Here is a 20,025-nt window from a genome sequence, read left to right as displayed (position 1 = left end):
CCTCTTTGACCTCAGGCAAATGACTTGAACTCAAGACCAGGTTTCATTGGAAATAAAATTGGAATGATATTTCTTATCCCTTGGGATTATTTTGAGAATAAAATGAGATAATCACAATCATGTCTGATACTTTACTTGGCACATAATAGGTGCTCAAAACAAGTTGTAATAGTAACAATAATTATTGTGGTGGTATTATTATCACTACCATATTATAATAGAGTTTCACCAGAATTTGGCTATATTAATCAATATTAGTTATATATAAATATATTACATTAATATAAAATTACATATGTACTACCTAATTCATATATAATCATATTAATTATGGTATAAATTAATTATGTTAATACATATAGTCAACAGGGATTATGACTTGGATAAATCCAAGAGAGAAGCTCATGGAATTTTCTGTAACAGAATAGTGAAGGCATAGTCTGAAAAATCCTTCCATTTCCTACAGGGTGAGATTTGCCATCTCTCTTATATGTTAATTTGATATAAAAATCTATTCGAAATGTAGAATTGGAGCAATTTGACAAAGAAAGAGAAAAGAGAAAAAGGAAGTAGGGAACGTGGTGTTGAAAGCACAGAGAAGAGAGAGAAGTGACTATTCTGCTTTACAGAACCCCATAGTAGACATTAAGCGCTTCGTATCTGTGAGCTCCACGTAGAAAATATTCAGAAAAATAATTTCAAAAAGTTCCAAAAAGCAAAACTTGAATTTTCCATGTGCTACAACTATCTACATAGCATTTACACTGTATTTACAACCATTTATATAGCATTTACATTGCATTATAATACTTACATATTATAAGTAATAAAGAGATAATTTAAAATATCAGGAGGATGTGGATAGGTTATATGCAGATACTATGAAAATTACATAAGGGACTTGAGCATCTGTGGATTTTGGTTTCCATGGGGGAGGAAAGTGGGGGAGTTCTGGAACTGATCTCACCTGGATACCAAGAGAAGACAACGTGTATACACAATTCTTATTTGCCTGGCCTAAGCAAACGCATAATCCTGTCATAAGGGCATTTGCTTTGGAGCTAAACTTACTTTGGCTTAAATTTTGTCTTTATCTCTTTCTAGAGGAAAACAAAACAGATTAGCAGATAGCGTGTTTTCTAACATAATTTGAAGATCTTCATTTTATATAGTAGTTAATGGGAAGTGTCCTGCAAAATGTCCCCCTCTGTTACTTTTGCAGTTGTTGTTTGTTTTTAAATTGAAGTAGTTTCAAAGCCAAATGAGGAAAAAAAAAAGCCAAATGAAGAATACATGTCATCTTTTTCCCCCCATAATTTTCACAATTTTCTATTTGAAAAATAACTTCCTTCTTATGGTAAATAAATACTGGATATAGAAAATTTAGAAAGTATGGAGAATCCTTTAAAAATGAGAAAATAATCACCCAAATAGTTATCACCTAGATATAACCATAATTAAAATTTGATGCTTAGTCCTTTTTTTCTCGTTATATTTTGTTATCAAAATGTATGTACAAGTTACATTGTTTTGCCCTTAATATTATATAATAGGAATTCACATATCATACAAAAGCATAATACTTGGTGGCTGAATAATTCCTTTCTTCTGCCCCCATAATTTATTTTATCAATGTCTTATTTTGGCAAATTTCACTATGTTAACATAGACAATAAGGGATAATTTTATAAATGATGCTTGTATATATATTTTTTTCTTTTGGATAGACTTTTGGAAATAGAATTATACTGAGTGAGGGATATAAATATTTTAAAATTCACAATGCATGTTAATAAATCTCTTTCCATTAAGGTTGTGCCAATGCTCACTCCCACCATCAGAAGAGTATTAATTTATCTGATAACTAGAGATACTAAATGTGCTTTGATTAATACATTTGCCATTACATTTTTCTGTGAATTATAAATCTCCTTTTGTTTGATTATCTATTGGAAATTTAATTGATGTTGGATTCTTCATTTCTTCTTTCCTCATTTTCTTCTTTCATTTTTTTCTTACTAAAAATTCACCATTTCAGATTTTTCATAGGATGAGTCTTGAATAATTAAGTATATTACTTGTTAAGACACAGCCTAGAAACATCTTTCTACTCCCTCTCTCAGTAGTGTTATAGAAAGATTACACTGAGTTTCACTTGTAGAATTCTCTTTGATGACAAATATATTAATATTTCCTTTCCCAGGCAGATTCCAAATGTGGCAGCTTTTAACAGCAACATGCTGGATGCTTCTTCTTGGACCTATATATGGTAGTCAAAATGAAGGAAGCTCAACAAATCCGGAAGCTAATATGAATATTGTAAGTCACTCATTAAGGAAAAAAACTAAGAGAAGGAATTATTAAGCTATTGTCATTTTAGATGCAATTGGTATGCCTGTCTAGTTTTTAAAAATTCTAAACTGATTAAATCTGTGTTTCCTCCCTTGTCCCTTGGCATGGCTAACTAACCAAAGAATTGAAAGACCTGACCCAAATTGGGGCAGTAATACTTCCTTTGCTGGTAGTTTGAACTACCATCTCATGGTGGTTTCCTGAAGAGAAGGTTCATGAGTTCCTACTGATGATCTCTATGGAGTATACTTGAGCTCTTCCGGAGGCTCTTTCTAGAGCAGTTCCTTTAATTTATCCATGTACATTTTCAGTTTAGTAAGCCAGATTTGGTTTGGGTTGCTTATAAACAAAAGTGTCTTAACATGCAGGAATTCATACCAGAAGTGGACTGGAATAAAGTGAAACGGAACAGATCTAGGCAAAAAACAAAAACAAGACAAATGACAAATGTTTGCTAAATGCTTCATTCCAATGGAAATGTACAATTTCTTGTGTACGTTGTACACCCTGAAGTCCTCACCCATACCCAAGTTTGTATTAGAACTTTAAGAATGGAACTGTCGATGTTTTTTACTTAGTGTCTCTTCTTGTTTCTCTCTCCAAAGTATCCAGCAGGTACTCCTAAGCTTCTACCACACTACTGAGCTCACATTCCATGAAAATATTTTCCTCCTCCTTCCACATTCACAGACACTTTCTTCCTCCCTGGTCTGGCTGCTTTTTGGCTAGTCTCTAATGATAAGAAGAATAATAAACATTTATAGAGCACTTACTGTGTGTATAATCATCACAACATATCTGTGAAGAGATACTATTATTATCTTTATTTTGCAGTTCAAGTAAATGAAGCACGAAGGAGTTAAGTAACTTGCCCAAAGCTGCACAGCTAATAAGAGGAAGAGCTGGAATTCAATGCCATACAGCTTGTCTCTAGAGTCTGGGCTCTCATAACCAGTGCTTTATATAGCTGCACAATATGTGCACACCTCTTGTGAGTGCCCGGCCTGGGAAAATGCATAATCCTATCATAAAAGCATATGCTTTGGTGCTAAACTAACTTTGACTTAAATTTTGTCTTTATCTCTTCCTAGTGTTCAGTCTTGGACAGATTATTATTCTCCCTGAAATGCAGTTTTCTCAACTATAAAATGGATATAATTCTATCTCAAAGACCTGTTATATGGATTAATAAAACAAGGGGTATTAACCATCTTCTATGTGGAAGATGACCAATAAACGGTAGTTCCCCTCTTCCTTGTATATCTGTGGATGAGGTATCTTCTGTTTTTACCCCTTTAGATCCACTCTCTAGTCTTTACACTTTTCTTTCTGCCCTGTAAGAACTAGGTCAGTTAAATTCCTTTGACCTTTGGTTTTCAGTTCAGTTCAGCCAATGGACATATTGAGCAGGAGATCAGAAGGTGGGAGAGGAGCGAGACTAGATGGTTTACTGCCCTGGTTCCATCCATAAGGTCATCTTGGGCAAGTTGCCTCCCTCTGCTAAAGGTCACAGCCCCTCTCAATATGGCCCTCTTTACTTGACTTTCTCATTCAGGGTCTTGTAACCACTGTCTCCCATCTCCCTTCAGGTCTAAGGTTGGTAACAACTCACTTGTTACTAGCCATAGGGTTCTGCACAATGCCGTATGGTTTCCTTCGTAAGATGAACATGCCATTTTCCATCAAACATTTGGAGACTGAACTAGAGTGCATTAATAATACCAGGCCAAGAAAACCAGCATGTATGGAAACCCACCACCTTGCCTTACCCATGCCTTTGCATGCATCCTCCTTTTAAAACCCTCCTCAAGTTATCCTGATTTTCCTGCTACATTCTGTTCCGATACAGAGATGAACAGTAGGTTGTGACTTAAAGTACTATATTGAAATGTGGGTATAAAAATCAAGAGATTACATCATGAGGTATACCTTTCCGTTTCCTCTTTTTAGAGCCAGATTATTTCCTACTGGGGTTATCCTTATGAAAAATACGACATTGTGACAAAAGATGGTTATATCCTCGGAATTTACAGGATTCCTCATGGAAGAGCATGTCCAAGAACAGGTGGGATTTATTTCATTATGAAAGCAATAGTACCTAAGGAGAGATTCCTGGATGCGACGATAGCAGCAGGGCAGCTTTTATTCTGAAATAGAGCCTATTCTCTTCCATAAGTGGAGGCAAATCATCACCACCACCTCTACTATTTCATTTGCGTAACATTTTGGAGTTTTTAAAGCATTTTCACATACACTATTTACTCTTTCCTTTCCTCCATCACTTTGTCCTCTTTCCAAACAAACACAGAAACAAAAGAAAACTTGGTCTTACTCTAGAGATACCACTTTCCAGGCTTAAAAACCAAAACTCTAGGGTCATTTTGGTACTTTTCTCTCCCACACTTCCTATACACAGCCAATAACCAAGACCTATCAATTTTGCCTTCCAAACTTCTCTCTAATCTGAAAACTCTCAGCTTCAATATTGCTCAAGTCCAGGCTTCAACTTCACCATTATCTTGTGCTCCAGCTACTACAACAATTTTCTAACTGGGATTATTTCATTTGTAATTAGTTCTCTATGCAAGTCACTGGGATTTTATTTTTTAAAGTAAATCTAACCCTATTAGTTCTATACTTCAATGCAGTTAGAGCCATTTCTAGCTCCCTACCATATAGGTTGATACCTATAGAAAAGAGAGGAATCCACTTGGCAAGAACTGTTTGCTTTCTTCTCTCATTTCTTAGCTCCTTTTTTTCTTTGGAGCATTGTATAATGAAAATTTCCAGTATCAAAAGGGTTAGTTATTTAAAGAGACAATCTAGATTTTAAAAAAGAGAGAGAGGTGGAACGGTGCTGTTCACTTTACAGAACTGACCATCCCCTAAAATGACTCCATTACCTTTGGAAATACTCACAAGAACTTTGTTTCCACAAACTTTTATCTTATCAATTCTGCCAGGTAGCTGCCAAAAGGCATGCGATGAAAGCTGTCTCTGCAATGAGAAGCTGCCTAAGGGCTCAGATTAGAAAGGGGCTATGGATCGTGACAGCTCTTTGGCTGTAATTTAGCAGAATTAGTAACACCTCTTCCTTCTCTTTTTCCTCAAAAGATGGATTAATGGATATAAACTTTATCCTCACTTCCAGACGGCTGAGGCTTTCTGAGAGGCCAATCTAGCCTACTCAATCTCAGGAAACTGGTCTAGCTCCAAAGGTGACCTAAGGGAAAGTCCTGGGGTACCAACACAGCATCACAGACCATTTATAAAAGACTGAAATATCCTAGTCACTTCTCTTTCTCTTCTCTGTGTTTTCAGCACCACTTCCCCGTTTCTTTCTTTTTTTCTCTTTCTTTAGTCAAATTGTTCCAATTCTACTTGTGAGTAGGATTTTTACGTCATATTAACAATTTTACCTTGTGTAAATTTCACTTAAAACCTTGCATTTTGCTTTCTGACAATGCAAATTAACTAGCATAATGCCAGGCATTCAGGAAACATTCAATAAATGGCATTTTTATTGTCTTTGTTATTATCTTGGAAAAAGTTTAGTTTTGTCACCAGATGCTTTTTGAGAAATAAAATGTCGTTAATGTGAATAATTGTAGAGCAGATATTTATTGTGCTGGACAGAATTTTATGTATTTTAATTCTAATTTAATTCTTATAACTATACTATAAGATAGCAATTTTTATTATTCCCCATTACAAAATAAGTTAACTAAGGCACAAAGAGGTTAACATGTAGCAGAAGAGATTTTAAATCAGGGCAATCTGACTCCAATAGCTGTATAACAATACAATACACTGCACATAATTCTGATTTTGCAAAGAGAAGAACAAGACACAGAGAGGATAAATAACTTGCCCAGCTTCAGAAGTAGTTCAAAACCCTAGAACCTCGGCTTGCCTGGTGCCAAATTTCATCTCTTAACTTTCCTTCTGTATTGCAGGGAGTCAGGAAAAGAATGTTCTTGTAAGCACCAAGGAAGTTCATATAAAAAACTCCTGTTACTTGTATTTTGCAGCTGCAAAGCCTGCTGTGTATCTGCAGCATGGCTTAATTGCATCTGCCAGTAACTGGATTTGCAACCTGCCCAACAACAGCTTGGCTTTCCTTCTGGCAGATGTTTGTTATGATGTATGGATGGGGAACAGCCGGGGAAACATCTGGTCCAGAAGACACGTGAAATTGTCAACCACATCACCAGAATACTGGGCCTTCAGGTAAGGGGAATACTACCAATGAATAAAGTGTGTACGTTGCTCATTTATATGGATGACTGCTCTTTGAATTTTCCCTTTCCGTCCAAATGCACACTATGGAATCTACAAGAAGGAAATGGACATTTCTTTTTCTACGCAGGTTTTCTTCACAAGCTCTGAAGAAATGCCCTTATTATTGCTTCGAGAGTTGTTTTAAATACTCCACTTGGCGTGTGTGTATGTAAAGTATATACGCAAGAAAAAAAAATCAAAATATAAAGGTCAACTCTAGAAAGGTTAATTCCAGGACTATCATATTGTCAGTGGGCACCCCAGAAATTTACTTGGTACCCTTACTAAAGAGGAAAAATGAAACTGATCAAGAAATGGGACCAGAAACAAGGGTCTGGTTGAAAATCCTGGGAAACAGACATTCACGATAAGCCAAGATGAGCCAAGCCCTTTAGCATAGATGACACTCCAATTCACTGAGTAGTAAAGGAACTCGACCCTCCATAGGCTGGTGGTGCTGAAATCTGTCCCTGGAGCTGAGTTGCTAGCAGCCCCTGTGGACGCTGTCTTCCTTAAAAGTTAGGCCAGCTGAGTCACAGAGGCAAACCCGGCCCCTGTAGTGGAGCTAAGAACCATTCCTTGAAGGTCGCTAAAGCTGTTTGTTCCTTGGCCTCATTCCTGGAAGCCAATTTGCATTCCCTAATTCCACACTCCAGGACAGTTGTGTCATGGCACAATTGCAAATAACATCATGATTCCCTAGATGAGTGTTTTCCCAACTACATACAGGAAAGAAGCACCTGAAGTGCTTGATAAATATGCAGATGACCAGGCCTCTTCCCTGGACATTTTGATTCAGTCTGTCTGGGCTGAAGTCTGCAAGTCTCTTTGTTTTATTCTGTTTTTAAAATAAGCATTCCAGGTAACTTTTCTTTTCAAGGGAGTTTGGTAAATCTGCTATAGAATTAAGTGAAAAGCCTCTGGAGGCTTTTGCAAGTCAGATTTTTCTGATTTCAGTTTCTTAACAAAGTTATTCTTGCAATCAAGGTCATATCCTCAAAAGTTGCACAGACGCATGATATCACGTATTGATTCCAGTATTACATTTAACAAAAGCTAAACATCTAGGTCTGCAATGAATATGTTTAAGTATTGCAAGCCTAAAAATGAGATGGGTTTTTTTTCCAATGTTGTTGTTCTTTTTCTTTGGCAGTTTGGATGAGATGGCTAAATATGACCTTCCAGCCACAATCAATTTTATCATAGAGAAAACTGGACAGGAGCGACTCTACTATGTGGGCCACTCCCAAGGCACCACCACTGGTGTGTTTGGGGCAGGTGTGATCTGAGAGTGTCAGGGGATCTTTTTCATATTCACGAAAGGGGTCAGGATTTCTTCCCTCTGTGCAGTCTCTAGCTTGGGGACTCTGAGCTGGGAAACAATCTTGTCTGGCTGGTTTCTAAAGAGCAAATAAATAAAGTGTGGATGACTTAGGGATTTTCCCCCCAGGACTAAATCTGGAGATTGATGGATAAGCCTGAAAGAGAAACAATTATTTATTTATTCATGTGTGTACCCAACAACACTTGACAGACACCAGGTTAGATACTGGGGAACCAAAGATAAATAAATATGGTATGTATCTTTCCCTTAAAGAGCTCACAGTCTAGTGAGGGACACTAAAAAAAAAGCAGAGAATTACAAATCTCAGTGATTATATGTCACAACCAGTGCGACTTTTAGTCAGTTCCCAGTGGGTGCTGGGATAGGCTAGATGTGTGTGGGTGGGCTACGTTGGCAGTGCCACAAGGCATTCCATTCTCTTCACTGCTCTCTGTTCAGCTAGAGACCTTGACAATACCAACAGCATTTACACCAGTTATTTGAGAGCATTGTCATCCATATTTTACAAATGGCTGAACTTAGGAATCCTTTCTAATGGTGATAAAGCCAATTAGAAAGTGTGTGTGTGTATATATATATATATAATCTAACCTTCAAAAGAATTATTCTATAAGGATTCTATTTTCCATATTTATAGATAGAGAAAACTGAGACTTATACAGGGGAGGTTAAGTTGCCCAAGTTTTCACATAGCTAGCAAATGGGAAGCCAAAATTATAGCCCAGTTTTGTCTGATACCAAAGACTATCGTCAAGCTAGAATGGCCCTTGGAGTTTACCTAGACATGCCCCACACTGTATGTTATTTTTTTTATTTTTTTATTTTTTGCGGTACGCGGGCCTCTCACTGTTGTGGCCTCTCCCGTTGCGGAGCAACAGGCTCCGGACGCGCAGGCTCAGTGGCCATGGCTCATGGGCCCAGCCGCTCCGCGGCATGTGGGATCTTCCCGGACCGGGGCACAAACCCGTGTCCCCTGCATCGGCAGGCGGACTCTCAACCACTGCGCCACCAGGGAAGCCCCCACACTGTATGTTTGAACCCTTTCTGCAACATTCTCTATAAGTAGATTTGCATCCTTCTGGGACAGGAAACTCACTTTATTCCGAATTAGCCAGTTCCACCTTCAGAAATTCAAAAATCCTTCCCTAAAAATGGTACTTACTCTGAGTTTCTTTGTTTTATTTTTTAAATATAACTACTTTTACTATAATTTAAAGTGAATTAAGAATTGTTCTAAATCTATGAATTAGTATCTTCTTCCCTTTCAGCTTTCATAGCATTCTCTACTAATCCAGAGCTGGCCAAAAGGATTAAGATATTTTTTGCATTGGCTCCAGTCACCACTGTGAAATACACCCAAACTCCTATAAAAAAATTAACAACTCTTTCCAGAAAAGTAATCAAGGTATGTGACAACTTTCCCCCAAGTTTAAATCTGTAGTAACTAAAACTAGCCCTATTTCCATTGATTTCCAGAGAAGACAGCTTGAGACAAATAACATTTTACAAACATCTAGGAATGCTCGAGGTACACATGTAGGTTTACTGATGATGTACAATTTTGCCAACAGGGTTCAGGGTGCTCACTCTGCTGCCATTCTACCCTGCTGTCTTCATTTTTAACTTAGAGGCTTGTCTCTCATGTCATTCCTCAGTCACAGATACAGCAAGAGCTGATTTGATTGATTGATTGGTTTAATCTAGTAGGTTAAATTTCTCTCTGGTGCCCCCTAGTTTATCAAGGACAGTATAGTGTAGTAGTTGAGATCACAGCATGTGATTTTAGGGTGCCTGTGGGTAGAAATGAACTCAAGGTCTTCCTACTCCACTATTCTGCCTACTCCCCTCTGCACTAGTGCGTTTTAAATGTGACCTATTATCTACACAGCAGTTCTACTTAGTGCATATTAATTTTCTATTTTATAGTTGAAGAAATTCAAGATAATGGAAATTAAATTTATTTAATAGATTTTAATTAATTTCTATTAAATTAATTTCTATTAAATAATAGAAATTAAATACTTTCCTAAGGTATAAGAGACAGAGTCTAGAATCAAACCAAGGCAACCCTGACTCCAAAGGCTTACCAATTTCCTACGGGGACTAGTTTTTTAGGGGAAGTCCCAAAAAGCACTCCAAGTAAAAGATCTTGGGAAAAAGCTTGATGGTGTCTTAAATCGATCTTGCAGATGTTGTTTGGTGACAAGATGTTCTATCCTCACATACTTTTTGACCGATTCATTGCCACCAAGGTATGCAACCAGAAGATATTTCATCGTATTTGCAGCAACTTTCTATTTACTTGGAGTGGATTTGACCCAAAAAACTTAAACATGGTACGTGTAAGTAGTCAGATCCAGGAAAGCAATTGTTTTGTTGCACAGAGGTAAGGAGAGTTCATTCTACATTGCATGGAAACCACATTTCAAAGTCTCCTTTTTGTCTCCTGGAATGTAGCTAGCATGTTTAGGGGTTCCAACCAAAGCTGAGAGTCCACCTGCTTTAATAGAAGGATTTGAGAAGTCTCTGCCGCTGAAAATTCTCACCAATTCTTGTTGTTGGACGAAGTGTCACCATTAAAGAGTCCTTCACTTAGGCTATGGTTTTGAAATTTATCTTGCTATGCCTGAGCCCTATCTCAGACCTACTGACGCAGAATTTCAGGGAGTGAGCCCAGCCATCTAATTTTTAACCAATTTTCTACTTTCATAGGTGATTTGGACATAGTCATTTTGTGAACGACTTATGTCTTTTATCCAAAGGGGTAAAGGAATGGCTCTTCAATAACAGCTACAGACTCACTGTTCAAGTGATATTGAGAGGGATAATTGTTGAGGTTCTTATCAAGTCCTTTCCAACTTAACTGAGAGCCTTTCCTTCCTTAGCTACCTCTAACTGACCCGAAGGGGTGGGAGGGAGAAAAAGACGAAGCTACTGTCCCCAGCTAGAGTGCAGACAGGTTTGAAACCAGGGGTGGGACAAAGTTGAAGTTGGTCTCCGTCTGTCTCACAGACTTCTGCCTAGACCCTTGCCTCCCTCAGTGGATAGCGGTGAATAACATTTTCCTTGATTTCAAGCAAGATTTATAAAAGGCTGTTTATGCAAAGCATGCCTTAGCCACTGCCTTTCACATGACTTTCTTACTTTCTCAATTTACTAGGGAAACCATGCTTGCCTTTCACTTAGATGGAAGTGTACCGTGTAGAGCTAAGTAAAAAGACCTTTAAGCAAACTCAATAGAGACAATTTCAAAAAACACCCTCTCAACATGGCCTAAGAGTTTGCTAAAGAAAGACTTCACAAAATGACATCCTAGAACATTCGTTGGATGCCCTCATTGTACATTTATACAGTCAGATTGCCCATTTTCTCTCGCTGTTGTGGACTGGATTATAGAATATTACTGTGCCTGCAAGGATGTTTACTTTAGTGGAGCATAACCAGGGATACATAAGTAGAGTTTGTAGAGCTTTCAAAAATTACACATGTCCAGAACTCAACCCTAGAGATTTTGGTATTGTTTCATAGGTTTGGGTAGCTCATAAGTAGCTATATTTTTTAAAGCTCCAAGATCTTTCAGATACTCACTCTGGTGGAAAATAACTCTCTTGTATACTAAAGCAAACAAAATGCTGTTGGAAATATTTAAAAATTAAGATTTTTTTGATTCAAAAAGAAATCTAATCATTAATAGAGGTTTAAATACTGGATGGATTATGTCCCACAAACTGTCAAAGAGTCCTGCAGAACATTTACCAAATTTTTAAGAAGGCATGATAAAACATTCAGATCTGTTCTCAATCTTTCATGATGAACAACTTTCTGGGAATGTCCCTTAGGACTTATCACAGGGTGAAGGAGAAGATCACTGGGGATTTTATCTCTTGACTGTCTATATTCTTAGACCTGTCTGAGGTGAGGCTGGAAAGAAAAGGTACATTACCTTTTATCTTTGACCAGCAGGATGCCCTCTGTGGGCTTTACAAAGATACTGCCCAGGACAGAAGTATGGAAATGAGGGAGAAAAAAGTTCTTAAAGATGGGCTTCTTCTTTGGTTAATATGTCTTTAGAGGGTATGGTACATGTTTATTCCTTGAGAGAGAGAGGAGAGAAAGGGAGAGAAAAAAATACTCAGATTTACTTGTGGTGTGATTATATGATTAGCCTTCAGGTAAGAATCTTTTTACTTTGCAGAGTCGCTTAGATGTTTATTTGTCACAAAGCCCTGCGGGAACATCTGTTCAGAATATGCTGCACTGGGCCCAGGTACGTGCTCCCTGTTCATGATATGACACGCACATATCTCTGCAAGATCCCTGAGGAGCACTCCCAAGAGAGCTCGCTGCAGGGTTTTACAGGTTCTGCTACTGTCAGGTGGATGTTTCTGGAATCAGCATCAACTCATGTTGATTTCCTTTACTCCCGTCTATTCTCCATGTCCTCTGTATCTGGTGTTTGGGTTCCCAGGTATTCTGACTAAATTCTGACCTTTAGATTACTCTGAATTGCCTTTTTTAGGAAAAGCTTGTGTTTCCTCTTTTGCAAAATCATTAGCTCTAATAGAGCTTTATATAACAGGATACAGGCTATTCCAAAAAGATCTGTTTATCCTCTAATTGGGATATGGGCGATTTCAGAGTGTGGAAATATTGCTTAATTCAGAGGAAATTAAATGTTAGAGAGGGATTAAAATAGATTGTTTCTGTTTTTACTCTCAGTTTAAGGGTTATGTTATTTTTGTTACTATATTACTCAATATTTGGCAAGTCAAATTCTGTTGGTATAGCTTTCTGAGCCAAGTATGTATGAGTGTGTGTATGGGGGGAAAGTTCTTCCCAAAGTTTTAATATTTAATTACACATTTTGAGTTTTAAATACTTTAAAACATTTAATAGGGATCTGAGATCCCTAGGAATTTGAATTTTAACTTACACCCTGATAAATTTGTTCCATGCTTTAAAGTTGAGAATCACTGCTATAGATAGTCTGAAATACTAGTTGAGGATTTCTGAAATTCTTTGAAGAGTTCCACCCCCAGAAGATAAGCCTTCAAGTTCCTACAGGAAGAAAGATATTCTGGACACAGAGCCTCCTACTGGTGAGGAGACAGGTAGACTGTGATAGGCATGCCTTTCCAGGAAATACAACTTCAATTTCACATTTACTGAGCACTTACTATGTGTCCTTGTCGTCCAAATATACGATTTAATTCTGTCTCATTCTTTCTTATGAATTCTCATAACAATCTTTCAATGAAGGCATTGATTTTCCCATTCTACAGATGTCATAACCAACCCCTTACACACCTCACAGCTGACTCTTCTTAAAGATATCTCTTCTCCTTTGACAGAAAGTTCTCTTCAGAATAGAAATAACTGGGTGTGGGGAGATAAAACACTTGGTCATAAGTTATGTAGAGAGCTAAGGCACAGATGATGATGATAGTGATGATGGTAGTAATATTAATAAAAAGAGTGATTTCTTGAACATTCCCAGGTGCTACATGCTTTTTATGCATTACCATATTTAATCTTCACAACCCTATAAGAAGAATGTTATTGTCATTTCCATTGCACAGATGAGACAATAGGTTTATAGAAGTTACATATCTTGCCTGGATCACAGACTTAATAATCCATTAAGCTTGGATTCAAACAAGGTCTGTTTGATGCTAGAACCCAAGTTCCTCACTGTACACTCTATTGCCTCTCATTGCTGAAAACCTACAGAATTTCAACAGCTGCAGACTACTGCCTCTGTCAATATAAATCACGATGGGAACCATTTCAAACACAAAATCAGAACGAAATCAATGTGAAAAAAAAATCTGAGATTCAAGTTAAGGGGAAAAAAAATCCTTGGAGTAGTCTGAGAATAATTTAGTGAAGTGCTTGAGGTAAAGGTAAAAATTATCTGTCTCCTCAATCCAACATGGGTAGCAAATAACAGAAGAAGGATCCCCTAGAAGTATTAATGCTTCTACTCTAATATCTGAAGTCTAAAATTTTAAATGAAAACAGGTTACATACGCTGTCTCAGACACTTAGTCCATGGCCAAATTACTGACAACATGGTGGGCTGCTTGGCTCTACAGACAGGAGACAGACAGACAGAGGCTATACCTCAGAAAGCCCTGAGGGTGTTCTTTGAGTGAGCATTCCTTTCAAAAGCAACAAAAATGTTTAAGAATAAGGAATATAATCATAATATCCTAGACCATCTGACAAGGATGATACGGCATAAAGTTTTTAAATAATAATAGCAGTCATTTTTTAATGTAGGAAATGTATAGTTGGTGCCTTTTTAAAATATATATAAATTCCTGAAGCCAGGATATTCAAGAATCATTCAATTTAGCATCTTTCAAACATTTTCTATGTATACAACATTGTAATATTTAAAGCCATCACTGCTTGAGGATTTTTGTTGGAAAAGTATAGAGGGGAAGAAAGGATTATAAGTCAGTTCCGTGAATTAGTATCAATTTTTATCATTTTTATTATTTGACTTATTAATCTATATTGACTTTTAGCTCATGTGCTAAAGAGTGGGACATTATGTCAAACCATTTTATAAATTTTTTGTTAACTGTCTTTAAATGTATGTTGTTTTCTTGCATCATTTTAACATGTTTATTATTTTTATCTTATTATAGGCTATTAATTCTGGTCAGTTCCAAGCTTTTGATTGGGGAAACCCTGATCAGAACATGAGGCACTTCCACCAGGTATAATATCAACAATAATCAAACAATTGCATACTGCAAGTGAATTTAAAAAATAGTATCTACTCATCAAGCACCTACTAGGCCCCATTCACTATGCCAGATATTTTGTATAGATCAGATGTTGCTTATTGGGTTCTTACCATGTGCCATAACATTATTTTTGATCCTCAGAATGACCTTCCAAGGTAAATATTATTGTCTCTATTTTTCCAGAAGCTCAGAGAGTTTTAGGTAAATTGTCAAAATTATTTAGCTTATAAAGAACCAGAATATGACACAGGAGTTCGTGGATCAAAAGTCCGTTCTTCTTCCACTACACTTATTCCTTTTCAAAAAATAGAAATTCTCAGCACTTAATTAAGACCATATTTTAAAGAAAGAATTAAAGATACATAATTTTGTTTCTGAAGCATATTCTCTGGCTTCTTAACTGTCTCTCATAAAATGAACTAACATTTTCCTAATAATTCTTTGGGATGTCATTTACTAGTCATTTTTTAAAAGTACATGAATTATTAGAGATATTCCAGACAGGAATATCACCTTTAAGGAGAAGCAGTCCTATCTGCCAGATAATGATATGTCAAAATATTTCTTGACATTATACATGAAGACTTTTGGAGCAAAAACTCTATATTAAAGCAAATAGGTGTTGTTGTTATTATTATTTTTATTATTTTTTTTCAGTATGTAAGGAAATCCAATGATGGCTTTGGCCTCTTGCTGATAGACTGAGCTTAAATTAAACAAATAGTCATCAAAGATACATGGGTTTTTCAAATCAAGGATATGGACGGAAATTTGGAACCTTTTTTTTTTTGGAAACTTTTAAAAAATCAATTTCAGTGCCACCATAATAACTACAATAGTGAAAATGCATAATTTCAACTAGTGTGAAAAATCTGATTTTTCTCCTAAACTGCTATAGTTATATGTGTGTGGGGTGGTGTGTGTCCACACACACAAACTCACACACTGTGTCAAAGTACTATTTACTCTTGTAATTAACCAATTCCTTGTCCTAGCAAGAGTACATAGTTGCTTTAAGAAAAGCTTTTTAGATGATGGCCTTACCCTATAAGACTCAAATACCTATTTGAATGAGAGTTGAATCACAAGTATTAACTTCATCACTGTGCTTGCAGATTCTATCAAAATACATGGCCATTCAGGTTCAAATATGAATCTTTTGCTTGGAACTTTGGGGGAAAAAAAGAAAACCTAAAACAGACTGAGGGTGAACAATATACAAGTTTTAAACATCAGTAACCTTTGTCACAACTGTAAGTCAGAGCCCCATAAATTAGGCAGGTGTGATTACCAATATAATCACCAATCCTGTAAAACTAAGAAAGTAAAAAAATTATTTCTTGGCCAAAGGCCACCATATATCATTTGGATCTTGATCTTGATGTTCATTTTTGCTTTGCCATCTTCTGGGCTCCCCCATTCATTCTTAGCAGGGTATTAAATTATTGCAGTAAATGTATTCTCATTTCAGAGGCCCCTGAGACCCACTTGTGCCTTAAAACTTGCAAATATTTTTGCCACTCTGTGCTGTGTTGTTTTTCTATTGTTTATGTCTCTCCATCCTTGCATTTGAATATTTATGCTTTGTATTATTCTGCTGAGAAAACTGTCAAGTCAGGAAGAGCATGCCTCTTCTTTCATCAGTTGCACTGTTGCATTGGGGCCTTGCACCAGGCTCTTCTGAGTTCACCCTTCCCTCGAGTGCACTACTGGTCAGTGCTAATCTGCACTCATTTCCTTCTTTGCCATTCACATTGCCTTCTCATAGCTACACATTCCCATTTACCACTTGCTCCTAAGCCCAGGTCCAAGGCCTCCCAGTATTACAGGGTAGGGGAATTATACTTGATAAATTTGGTAATGCAAAGACCCATCCAGTGACAGTGAAATGTGCAATGACTATACCAATGTGCTCTGCCTCATACCTCTCTACTAGGAGAACTCAAGGTGCAGAGTCACCGAGTCAGGGGTCTCCCCCAGGCACATTTCTAGTCCTCTTAGAAACCTTTCCCTGGCCAATGTTACTGTTTCCTAAGGATTTATAACCTGGTCCATGTTACCTTTTCTTCCTAGTCTTGCTGCCAAAATTAACTATGGTGTATTAATCTCCTTGGGCTACCATAAAAAATCCCATAGACTGAGTGGCTTAAACCACAGAAATGTATTTCTAAGAGTTCTGGAAGCTGGAAGTCCGAGATCAATGTGCCAGCACAGTCAGGTCCTAGTGAGGGCTCTCTTCCTGGACTGCAGAAAGCCACCTTCTTCACGTGTATCCACATAGCCTTTCCTCTATGTGGTTGACGAGACAGAGAGACATTAATCTCTCTCTCTTCCTCTTCTTATAAGGCCACAAATCCTATTGGATTGGGACCCAAACCTTATGGCCTCATTTAACCTTAATTACTTCCTAAAAGCCTTGCCTCCAAACACAATCACCTTGGGGTTAGGGTTTCAACATATGAATTTGAGGGGAACACAATTTAGTCCATAGAATATGCAACTCTTTCCATTGTAAGTAGTAGAAATAAACTTTATTTTATATTTTTAAAAAATGTTTTAGTTTTACTGAAATAAAAGGTATAGTGGTAAACGCACAATAGCCAGGGACTTATATACCGTTCTCAGGCTCTCTCTTTCTCTCTCCCTCTCAGTCTCTTTCAATTCTGCTTGCATAGGCTGTTTCCATTCTTAGGCTATTTCCAAGATAGTAGTACAATGGTAACAGTGTGTACCTAGCTCATGAAGCTTTTTTTAACTGCAAACTCAAAGAAAATGGCAATATTTTCTCAATAGCTCCGGTAAAAAGTTCCCGAGAGAACTCTGACCCAATTTTAGTAATGTGCCCATTGCTCGTACAATTATACTGCGGCCAGAAGAATGAAGGATTAATTGACCAGGACTGATAACCCTGGACCACTCTGGAACTGGGGTTTTGGGATTTGTTGAATCAGCACAAGAAAGGTTGTGTTACCAGAAAGAAGGGAAACTTGCCAGGGGATTAGCATCATAGCCACTCTATTTCTCTGTAATGGGCTGGCTCCTTTTAAACATTATTTTCAAATGTCTTTTTTGTACATTAGTCTCAATGCCCCCTAAAGAGTCTTCTCAAGTGTTACTAACTCCACTGAGCCCCGATTTCTGCATATAAGAAGGGATATTTATATTTATTCTATTCAATATTTTGTTTGAAATGGATACACTCTCAACCCAAGTGCTACTAGAAAGATGGTCCCCCATAGAAATGAGAGCCTCTCTTACTCTGGGATCCTTTTCTTTTTTCCCAAAAGTGAAAATCAGGAATATAATGGTTGTCTTTTTTTAATCCACAATTCATATTATTGCAGAAAAGTACTTTCAAGTATTTTTAACATGTTAATGTTTATATATCATTAAGTATGTACTAATTGCACATTTTTAGCATTTGAAGAACTTGCTTAACAACTGACAGTTAACGTTACTTCTATAGTGTGGTTTTCTGTGAAAACTATTTTTCTCTCTCTTCAATTTTATTTAGCGTACACCTCCCCTATACAACGTTTCTAAGATGGAAGTTCCAACAGCAGTGTGGAGCGGTGGACAGGACCCTGTGGCTGATCTCAAAGATGTTGAGAATTTACTTCCTAAAATTACCAGGCTTATCTATTTCAAGTTGATTCCACACTACAATCATGTGGATTTTTACCTTGGACAGGATGCACCCTATGAAGTTTACCAAGACCTAATTAGATTGATGGAGGAATGTTTGCAAAATTAAATACATTTTCCTTTCCCCAAGGAAGCAGGTTTTTGTCATAAAAATGTGGAGCACAGACCCTAAGGTGACCCCTCCAATAATTTTCACCTCCCAGTGTCCATGAATTTGTGTAATCCTCTCCCCTTGAGTGTGGGAGGGACCTGAGACTTGCTTCTAGACAAGAGAATTGGCAAAGGTGATGGGATGTCACCCACTGATTACATTCTATTATGTAAGCATCCATCTTAGCAGACTGGAGCAAGAGATTCTCCTTGTTGGCTTGAAAAGGCAAACAGATATGTTGAGGAAACCCACATGAGAAGGAACAGTGTGTGACTTCTAGGATCTGCAGGTGGCCTCCAGCTGATAACCTGCAAAACATTGGGACTCTCAGTCATACACCTATGAGAAAATTAATTCTGCCTAAAACCTGGATGAGCTTGGAAGCCCATTCTTTCCTAGTAAAGCCTCCAGTTGAGAAAGCAGCCTGTCTAACACCTGAATTGCAGCCTGGTGAGACCCTGAACAGAGGACCTAGCTATGCCATGCTTGGACTACTGACCCATGGAAAGTGAGATAATAAATATATGTTGTTTTAAACCACTAAATTTGTGGTAATTTGTTATCCACAATGGTAATAAACTACTACAATTATTATTAATAATAAATTATTATTAACATCATTATTATTATTGTACCTCTGGTTAGAAGCTTGAGAAACCCAGCTTCTTATTTACATTATTTCCCTGTGTCTTATTTCTCTTGTCATGATGAACTTCCTTGAATATTTCTTGTTTTGCAGATCACTAATGCTCCATTCTCTCAGTGTTTTGTCTAAGAGTCAATTTTGCATTTCTTTCTTTCTTCCTTTCTTCCTTCCTTTATTTCTCTTTCTTTCTTTCTTTTTCTTTCTTTCTTTCTTTCTTTCTTTCTTTCTTTCTTTCTTTTTTTCTTTCTTTCTTTCTTTCTTTATTATTGTAGTAAGGACACAACATGAGATTTACCCTCTTAATATATTTTTAAGTGGGTCCTCTACCCAGGGGTGCAGGCCTTGACTATACTGCATCTTCACCCCTCCTTCCTGTCTTGTTCCTTTTTTATATCTTTATTTGTGGAAAATATTTTCTGGTAGTTTTCAGGTCATTATCATTGACAGTTGTTCTATAAATAGTTGTATTTTGGTGTGCCCATGGGAAGAGTAGAGCTCAGGGTCTTCCTACTCTGCTATCTGGGTCACTCCCCCCTACAACATTGTATTTCTTAATCAGGTAGGGTTTTCTTGTTTTTATTCCTACATCTTAAAAATATTCTATCTTAATTTATAATTTATTTTCAGTAGGAGTCTCAAGGTACATCACCATCATTCTCACCAATCATATCAATTTAATACTTTTACTTTGATTTTGTATTTCATGTTCAGGAATCTGAACTAGCAGCTTTTAGAGGGGAGAACACTTTAACATGGAACAATTTTTCAGTTCCACTATAAGCCCACTTTGCACAGGACTTGGGGAGTCACAGTCTCCTTGGTGATAGGGTGTCTTTGTAATCCTTAC

General features: G+C 37.2%; 1 protein-coding gene across 2 annotated transcripts; it reads left to right on the top strand.

Moving 5' to 3' along the window:
• The first annotated feature begins 2,214 nt into the window (after positions 1–2,214).
• On the top strand, positions 2,215–18,490 carry LIPK (lipase family member K). Of its 2 annotated transcripts, none has more exons than XM_030864996.2 (9): positions 2,215–2,319; positions 4,303–4,417; positions 6,483–6,582; positions 7,787–7,896; positions 9,247–9,383; positions 10,168–10,314; positions 12,174–12,245; positions 14,635–14,706; positions 18,251–18,490. In XM_030864996.2, exons 1-9 carry the CDS (start codon positions 2,215–2,217, stop codon positions 18,488–18,490), a joined length of 1,098 nt encoding a protein of 365 aa, XP_030720856.1. The 2 variants fall into 2 exon arrangements, with proteins under 2 accessions (XP_030720856.1, XP_030720859.2); XM_030864999.3 differs by having other exon boundaries at positions 6,384–6,582.
• Positions 18,491–20,025: the final 1,535 nt, after the last annotated feature.

This window comes from Globicephala melas, chromosome 16, assembly GCF_963455315.2.
Source record: "Globicephala melas chromosome 16, mGloMel1.2, whole genome shotgun sequence".
In the NCBI taxonomy this organism is placed as follows: domain Eukaryota; kingdom Metazoa; phylum Chordata; class Mammalia; order Artiodactyla; family Delphinidae; genus Globicephala; species Globicephala melas.
Note: the sequence above shows the minus strand (reverse complement) of the source record. Positions and strands in the feature narration are given on the sequence as shown.